The following is an 8795-nucleotide window of genomic DNA, read 5'->3' on the forward strand; positions in this document are numbered from 1 at the left end:
GCCTAGCCGGTGCATAGCCGCCGCGCTCGGGCACGGTGGCCCCGCCGCGGCTGTGATTTCATTCTGCCCGCGCCGCTTGGCTCTGCCCGGCCCGGGGTCCGCGGGGCGTGCGAGCGAGTGAGTGTGTGCGTGCGCGCGCGGGTGCGCGCAGGGGTGGGGGCCGCGGCGCTGCGCTCGCCCCCCCGTCGGCCCCCCTCTCCACTCCGCTCCCCACACCTCCCTCCCGCTCCCTCCTCCCGCCCGCCCTCCCCTGCCCTGCCCGCCCGCCCCCGCCGCAGCTCCTTTAATACACTTTGGTTCTCCGCCTGGCTTTGGACTCTTCTCCTCCTCCACCTCCTCCTCCTCCTCCCGCGCCTCCTCCGCCGCCGCCTCCTCCTCCTCTTCCTCTCCGCGCCTTTGCTCCGCGCCCGGCCGCCCGAGGCAGATCCAGGCGGCGGCGGAGGCGGAGGGCGCAGGAGCGCGGCTCCGGGGGCTGAAGCCGCCGCCACCGCCACCACCGCCGCCTGCGCTCGGAGCCGGGCGGCCGCTGGACGCACCGCGCGCGGGGCGGGAGTGGGAGCGGAGGAGGTGCGGGGCTCGCCGGGGCCGGCGGGGCGGGTGGGCGCGCTGGCCATGCTCCTAGACGCGGGGCCGCAGTTCCCGGCCATCGGGGTGGGCAGCTTCGCGCGCCACCATCACCACTCGGCCGCGGCGGCGGCGGCGGCAGCTGCGGAGATGCAGGACCGCGAACTGAGCCTGGCCGCGGCGCAGAACGGCTTCGTGGACTCGGCGGCCGCGCACATGGGCGCCTTCAAGCTCAACCCCGGCGCACACGAGCTGTCCCCCGGCCAGAGCTCGGCGTTCACGTCGCAGGGCCCCGCCGCCTACCCCGGCTCTGCCGCGGCTGCCGCTGCAGCCGCGGCGCTTGGGCCCCATGCCGCGCACGTCGGCTCCTACTCTGGGCCGCCTTTCAACTCCACCCGGGACTTCCTGTTCCGCAGCCGCGGCTTCGGGGACTCTGCGCCGGGCGGCGGGCAGCACGGGCTGTTTGGGCCAGGAGCGGGCGGCCTGCACCATGCGCACTCGGACGCGCAGGGCCACCTCCTCTTCCCCGGCCTCCCGGAGCAGCACGGGCCTCACGGCTCGCAGAATGTGCTCAATGGGCAGATGCGCCTGGGGCTGCCCGGCGAGGTGTTCGGGCGCTCGGAGCAGTACCGCCAGGTGGCCAGCCCGCGGACCGACCCCTACTCGGCGGCGCAGCTCCACAACCAGTACGGTCCCATGAATATGAACATGGGTATGAACATGGCAGCGGCCGCGGCCCACCACCACCACCACCACCACCCTGGTGCCTTTTTCCGCTACATGCGGCAGCAGTGCATCAAACAGGAGCTCATCTGCAAGTGGATCGACCCCGAGCAGCTGAGCAACCCCAAGAAGAGCTGCAACAAAACTTTCAGCACCATGCACGAGCTGGTGACCCACGTTTCCGTGGAGCACGTCGGCGGCCCGGAACAGAGCAACCACGTCTGCTTCTGGGAGGAGTGTCCGCGCGAGGGCAAGCCCTTCAAGGCCAAATACAAACTGGTCAACCACATCCGCGTGCACACAGGCGAGAAGCCCTTCCCCTGCCCCTTCCCGGGCTGCGGCAAGGTCTTCGCGCGCTCCGAGAACCTCAAAATCCACAAAAGGACCCACACAGGTAAATGCGGGTCGGGACGGAATGGGGCGCGGGGAAGAGAGGCTGTGGTTGGTTGGCTGGGGGAAACGCGCAGACCGCCAGCTCTTGCTCTGGGATGGGAGGTGTTTTTGTGTGTGCGAGACAGCCAGCGGCTTGTTTTTGTTGGAGAAAGAAAGAATATTATTGGGCTGGGTTTTTTCCATGTACGGAAATTGGGTTTTAAATGGTCGGTGTAACATCAAATGTATGTTTTGGGGGATGTAATCGCTTCGTTTGCTCAGCCCCGGTTAATAATTTCCGTTCTAAATAGAACGCACAAAATAAAACTGCTCTCCAATTCGGTGCCCGGGAATCGAGCCTAGAGAGGATTTTGCCAGCTTGTCTGGATGTGCTTTTCTGCTCCGACTGCGTGTCTGTGTTTGGGTGGCTTATGTGTTTTCCCACTTCTTGTACTCGCGGTCCAAAAGTCCTTCCCGGGACTGTTTTTCCCTTAAATGAATTTGTTGTGAGCCCAAGCGGTAAGGTATTTCTCATTTAAAAAAAAAAAAAAAAAGAAGGAAAGAAAGAAAGAAAAAGGTGTTTTTAAAGCCCATTTCGGGGTAGATTGCGGGGCTTTACGGTGGGTTCGCAGGAGTTTGTGAAATTCTCTAATGGGTTTCAGAGGGTTTGCGATTCCAAACTTGGACCAACAACCCGGTCAAAGAAAACCCCGGGGCATCACGGCCCCGCAGGGCAATCGCGTGAGAAGAGGAAGCTGCAAAAAGAAGGCGCCTCTAGACTCATAGATTATTCATCTCTGACCAGGTCCCAGCCAAAATCGTGCCAGACGATTTCCTAAAAGAAAGCCAAATGTTTTAGCAACTTCCCCCGTCAATATTTACTCCGAAGTGGGGATGCGCCAGCGGCCTATTGTTCTCTTCCGGGAAGGGAGGGAGCCGAGGTGCGAGACAAGCTTTTAACAAGGTTTAAAATTTGAGAAATTTATTTGCATGAAATGCTTTTGAGTCCTGTGTCTGAGCGGATGTCTTTAAAAAACAATTTAGGTGCTAATGGAATTTAACGTTAAATGGTCCCCTTTCCAAGAGGAACGTTGTTTGAGTTCTCACACCTCTAAATGACTCCAAGCATTTGGAATTCTGGCAACAGGATGCAGGGACCGCCAGAAAATTAAACAGGGAGATTTTGAAAGGCTTTGCTGAGCAAACCACCCCCCCAGCCTGTGCCTTTGCCATCGCTAGATGCTGTCTTATCTCTAATATTTGCCTTTTTCTTGACCTATTTTTAAGATGACTAGAAGTGAGACTAAGAATAACGGTTAATTTAATTTGCAGAATTTTGGATGAAAAATATTGGCTCAGTTATGATCCACAGCCCCATCCCCAAACAACATAGCAACTCCAAATGTAATTGCCTATTGGCCCCAGAGACAAACCGACAGCAGCCCAGCAGCCTGTGTGATTTTGATAATGCCCTAAATATTTTGTCATAATAACAGCTTCTCCATGGCGAGACCAATTTGTTAGAACTGCGAGTCCAAGAGTCCTATGGAAAGGTGGGCAGGGCCGGGTGCTACCTGAGATTCATTATAAATAGGAGGAAATGGGTGTCAGTCTGGAAGAAAATTAAAACATGAAGTAAATAAGCAGGACGGGCAGGTGGGAAGGCGGTTAATTTCATGTTAGTTCTGCCGCAGAAACAATCCGACCTGTGAGGGGACCCAGGCCCTTCCAATTCCTCTTTTCCTTCGGGAAGCGGCCTTGCTCCTTCCAGAGTGGGTGGGGGCTCTGAGCGGCTCTGAGGGGCTCTGGGTGTGCGGGCAGCAAGTCCCGATGTTTTTGTCCGCAGGGGAGAAGCCGTTCCAGTGTGAGTTCGAGGGTTGCGACCGGCGCTTCGCCAACAGCAGCGACAGGAAGAAGCACATGCACGTCCACACCTCCGATAAGCCCTATCTGTGCAAGATGTGCGACAAGTCCTACACGCACCCCAGCTCGCTGCGGAAACACATGAAGGTACCACCGGGGAGGCCGGGAGGACTGCGAGGCGGCTGGCCCGCGGTGCGGGGCCGGCCTGGACAACCCTGGCCAACCTGGGAAGGCCAGGGTGCCCTGGGGACCGGACGGCGTGGAAGTAAGGGGGGGGGCTTTCTGGGGGTGCTCCCGCCAGGAGCTCGGCCCCACAGCAGCTGCACTCACACCCAGTCCCCTTTGGTCTCCCCTCCCGGCTTTTGTCTTGCAGGTCCATGAGTCCTCCCCTCAGGGCTCGGAGTCCTCTCCGGCTGCCAGCTCGGGCTACGAGTCGTCCACGCCCCCGGGGCTGGTGTCCCCCCAGCGCCGAACCCCAGAGCAGCTCTAACCTCTCCCCCGCGGCGGCGGCGGCGGCGGCAGCAGCCGCGGCGGCCGTTTCCGCGGTGCACCGGGGCGGAGGCTCGGGCGGCGGCAGCGGGGCGGGCGGCGGCTCGGGCGGAGGCAGCGGCGGGGGCGGCGGCGGGGCGGGAGGCGGGGGCGGCGGCAGCTCTGGCGGGGGCAGCGGGACAGCCGGGGGCCACAGCGGCCTCTCTTCCAACTTCAATGAATGGTACGTGTGAGAGGCCGGGGCCTCTCTCCCTCTCCCTGTCCCCACCCTGGCGCAGCCCTGCCGGTGGCCAGCGCCGAGGGCACCCTGTGATGTGTTGTTAAAATTATGAATCTGATTTTTATGATGATGAAAATGATTTTACCAGCAGAAGGATTTTTAAAAGTTTTTTTAAAAAAATAATCTAGGCATGAAAAGCAAAAATATCCCTTCCAGAGTCTCAGAAGCTGAAAACTTAAAATAAGAAATAAAAAAATTAAAAAAATTAAAAACCCATAAAAATATTGAACCAAACCCCCATCCTTAAACCGCCCCCCCCCGCCCTCTTTCCTTCTCGCCCAGTTCCCAGTCTTCTGACAAACTGTACATAGCAAACTCCTTCCTTCTCCAAGGTGGTTTTAATGGCTTCTTGATGTATAGACGTTTGTCCATTTGTAACTCTCCGGATTGCGTTCCTTCCTGCCTTTCTTCCCTTCCCTTCCCCAAGTAATGGGCTTTTTCTTTTTCTCTTTTTAGTTTACCCGGTTTCTTTTTAAGTAATGTGGAAGAAAATGGTTTATTTTGTATTGTGGTATTGAATATTGTGTTCCTTTTTATGAGGCAACTTGATTGTAAACTTCATGCAACTATATAGACTGGAAAAAAACCGAGCCGTGCCAAAGTCTCCCTTCTGTTTCTTCAACACGTTCATCCACAGCGCGCACACACACCACCACCAACGCTTGTGAATGTATTTTTCTGTTAGCTGGGTTTACATGTGATGTTTTAGTGCTTTTGCAAGTTCAATTTGTTAGTTCCTGTATGAAAGATTGTGGGGGAAAATAAACGTCGTGCCGTTAGCTTTTCCGTAATAACACCCTTCCTTCTGTAAATACCCGTTACCATATTTATCCATTTGTAATTAAATTATGGTATTAACTTGCTACAGAGGAAACAATATTTATAAAGAATGTTTCTTAACTATAAATATGTACAATTGTGGGCATAAACTGTTTCAGATTTTTTATTTGAAGGTTTTAAGTGGTTTGATCATTTCTTGTGATATGTTTTGAGAGTAATGCATACAGAAATATAATAAAATGTGTTGAAACTGCATGAACACACTATTTTTTTCTAGCAAAGTTATTAAAGAAAACGGGAAGCTGAGGGTTGATCGGCTGCCTAAATGAATGGGAGGTACCACCTTGCATTCTGGGGAGGAAGGTATGTGTATGCACGGAAACCAGGCCAAACTGCCCCTTTGGCAGAAAGTCTCAAAATTATTTTCTATGTCCTTTGTAGCTGAGAGTGAATTAAATTTTTGGAAGGGCCCTGTGAGGAATGGCGGCAGGAGCCTTCAGAGTTTCTAATGGCTCCATTATCTGAGGGAATGCCTTTCTTTCAGCTATTTGGACTGGATTTAAGAGCACTAAACATTTCCTTATTCTTTGTTTTCCTCTTCCCGGCCCCCCTTTCCTCTCCTTCCCTCTGAAAAGCTGAGGTATAGTTATTTTTAATTGTACGTTTAAAACTGAGCTGAGTACTTTGTTTTTGAACTTGGCCCAGTGATTAGAGTTTTAAGGGCCCTTTTCTACCAAAAGTTTCTTCTTGAAATTTTAGAGCTTGCTCAAGAAATTTTGCTTATCTTCACAAAGCTGTGCACCAAAAACTAGGATGTCCAAGAGAAGGTGATAGAGAGTACATTTGAATTTAGGAAAGCAATAAACCATTGCCCCAAGACAAAAGAGAATCCCTTCAAGAATTCAGTAAGATAGAATAAGAAAAAGATTGAAATGGTCAGGTGGACGTGAGTGGGGCAGAGCACCAAACGCCAGCTTTACTCCCCTCCCCTTCAAGAACTGGTCTGGATTTCAAACAAGATACTCTAAGGAAGAAGGTAAAAAATAGTTTTAATGATCGAAGGGTAGGAATGGGGAAAATTATTTAAGTCCCTGAGACATCAAAACATCTCCATCTCTTCCTGAGTATCCTCGGAGAGTCTCTTACAGTCCCTGAGTCACCCCTCCACCCAAGTACCGCTGAGTAGATGCTGAGGGCGACCGTGGTGACCCCTCCCTAGGATGTCCCAGTGAGCTCTCTGGACTCTGCGGGGGTGGTGGGGTGGTGGAGAGAGACCCAGGGCGTGGGTGGCCAGGTGGGTGCTTCTCTCTCCCTCACCTTCTTCCCCTTCAGCAGTGGCCTAAGCTGCAGGGTCCAGCAGGCTAGGCCAGAGGGCCGTTTGGAGAGCAGGGCTACCCTGACCTCCCGGAGGCCACCTATTCAATGGGGAGGAAAAGACTCCAGCCTGGGGTGTGCATGCCTGTGTGTGTGTGTGTGAGTTTGTGTGTCCCCCAGAGGGTGACAGAGGCCTGGCTAGTCCTCTCCAGCGGCCCAACGAGCTGCCCAAGCACCAGCTCCTGAAGCAATCAAGCCCCTATTAAATTCAAATTTATAACCCCTAATAATATTAAGGAAAATTATTAAAATAATTGGCATATGTTACTGATCCTTGGGAGAGTTCATTGAACACATTATAAGCTGTGAGGAAAAGCTTATAGTTTCTCAACCCCCTCCACCCCCCACCCCAGGCCACCTCCGGAGGAGGAGGGGGCCGAGGAATCAGTTTAAATATTTATCATAACTTGGGCAAGAATGAGATGGTCTATCCTAAATGTTTTAAACTTTTTAAAAAAAATTTTTTGTGAAAATTATTGGTTTTGAGGCACACCACCCCCCACCCCCACCCCCGTCTAAAGGGAAGAGTGTCATGGAAGTAGGGGGGCAGCTTTAGTATCAACTCAAGGTTTGGGGCTTCTCTTCTCTCGTTGGGCAGAAGAAGGGAAAAAGCAAGAAGAGGGAGACGGCCTCGGTGTGGAGTCCGCTGGCAGGCTTTCCAGCGCTGAGTGTCGGAGAGCTACCGGAGGGCCCTTTCGGTCCGGGGGCGCTGATTCCAGTTTTCAGCAGGAAATAAAAATGGGAAGGCGCCAGGCGTGCGGAGGAAGATCGCAGGCTGGGAGCGGTCTCCCGGGCCGCCCGAGGATGTGAGGAGCGAACCGGGGTCGCTTTCCCGCAAAATGGCTCCCAGTCCTCCCGCCCTTGCGTCCCACCGCTTTGTCCACACTAGTCACCGAGCCGGTGGTGTGGCCCACTCCACGCCTTTCTCTCCCGCCCTTCGAATCCCGGAGACAGGATGGGGGGAGGGGGAGATGGCAAAAGTGGTCGAGGGAGTCAGAATTGCTCAAACTTGCAAAGCGCGAGGGGGGCTGGCGGCCCAAGATTCTGCATCGCCAAGAGGCGCCTGGGCCTGGGGGGTGGGGGATGTGTCCGTCTCCCCCCACTGCCTAAATGGGCCTGAAGTCTAACCTGCCCTCTTCTGGACTCCAGAACTAGAAAACTGAATCCCATCTTCGCTTCCCTCCGGGAGCCAGAGCTGCGGTATTGGTTTGCTGCCCGCCGGGAGGCCGCACTGCCTCCGCCTGGGGCCGGTTTCTGCCGGTCACAGCCATCAACTTGAACTTCAGAGCGGCCAAGCTCGCTCCCTTTGCGCTCCGCTCCATCCACCACCAAATTACTCCCCTCACGCGAGAGCCGCTTTATCCAGAGGCAGCTGGAGCCCCCTCGGGAGGCCCATCATTATTATTATTAATTATCGTGATCCTCACTGCATTATTAATGACCACAATGATAACTGGCATCGGTATCAGCTTTTCCCGGTTCAATGAAGTCCCCCATGTCCCAGGCGGGGAGGGGGTCACTCTTGGAGCAGAGGCCGGGTTGATTCTGCTCGGGGCGCGAGCAAGGGGAGGCTGCTAAGGTCGAGGCCCCGCCAGGACGCGAATGGAGGAAACAGGTCCCAGGCCCTGCACACCCCGTCCCCGCTGTCCCAGCCCCTTTCCTTTCTGCCCGCACCTTCTCTCTTCCTCCTCCTCCCCACCCCCTGTCCCTTTTGTCTTTTTCAGACGGATGTTTTCGGCATCCAATGGTGTATTTGCCGGCCCGAAACTGTGAGGTCTAGGGCAGATTACAGGCTGGACCGGAGTCTCGGGCTTCCCTGTACACTGAGCGGTTCTCCCGCATTCCAGCGGTTGCTGGGAAGGCCTGGGGTTTCCGAGTGATCGGTCGCCCGGCGGAGTAGGCAGGACTGATTGGGGGACGTGTGCTCTGGTCAGTCCCTGGTGAGCGCAATGGTAGCACACCTGGACAAGCGGAGGCCGGCCAGGTACTGCCTTGGGACTGGGGTCCTACCCTTCTCTGTATTAGTCCACTGACCTAACCCAAAGGGCGCGGCAGGTCTGTGTCCAAGAGCAATAAAGGCCTCAGAACCTCACCAAGACTTGATTGAACCCTTGGGTGCCTTTTTACTTAAATGGGCACGTGCCCCAGAAAGCGACCCACGGGATCCAAAATGTGCGTTCAATAAGTACTTGAGGATTGATTGATTATATAGTCTGATACCGCCTTGGTGCTACAAAAACTTGGAGCTCATCGGCCCACTGCTACCCCCAGCAGACCGCAATGAACGGTTTCTATTTTTAACTGGCAGCTTAGAACAGGGCTGGAGACGCATGACCCTCCTCGCTAACCC

The 8795-nt window shown here is 55.0% G+C and overlaps 1 protein-coding gene across 1 annotated transcript; it reads left to right on the forward strand.

Annotated features, from left to right (window-relative positions):
• The first annotated feature begins 271 nt into the window (after nucleotides 1–271).
• LOC116863213 (zinc finger protein ZIC 2-like) lies at nucleotides 272–5332 on the forward strand. The gene is given in 4 exon segments (XM_032850703.1): nucleotides 272–1681; nucleotides 3506–3669; nucleotides 3896–3982; nucleotides 3984–5332. Coding segments are annotated over 4 exon segments (1581 nt in total). The 5' UTR covers nucleotides 272–612; the 3' UTR covers nucleotides 4245–5332.
• The last annotated feature ends 3463 nt before the right edge of the window (nucleotides 5333–8795 follow it).

The sequence above is a fragment of the Lontra canadensis genome, unplaced genomic scaffold (genome assembly GCF_010015895.1).
Source record: "Lontra canadensis isolate GAN:19392208 unplaced genomic scaffold, GSC_riverotter_1.0 scaffold712, whole genome shotgun sequence".
Classification (NCBI taxonomy): Eukaryota; Metazoa; Chordata; class Mammalia; order Carnivora; family Mustelidae; genus Lontra; species Lontra canadensis.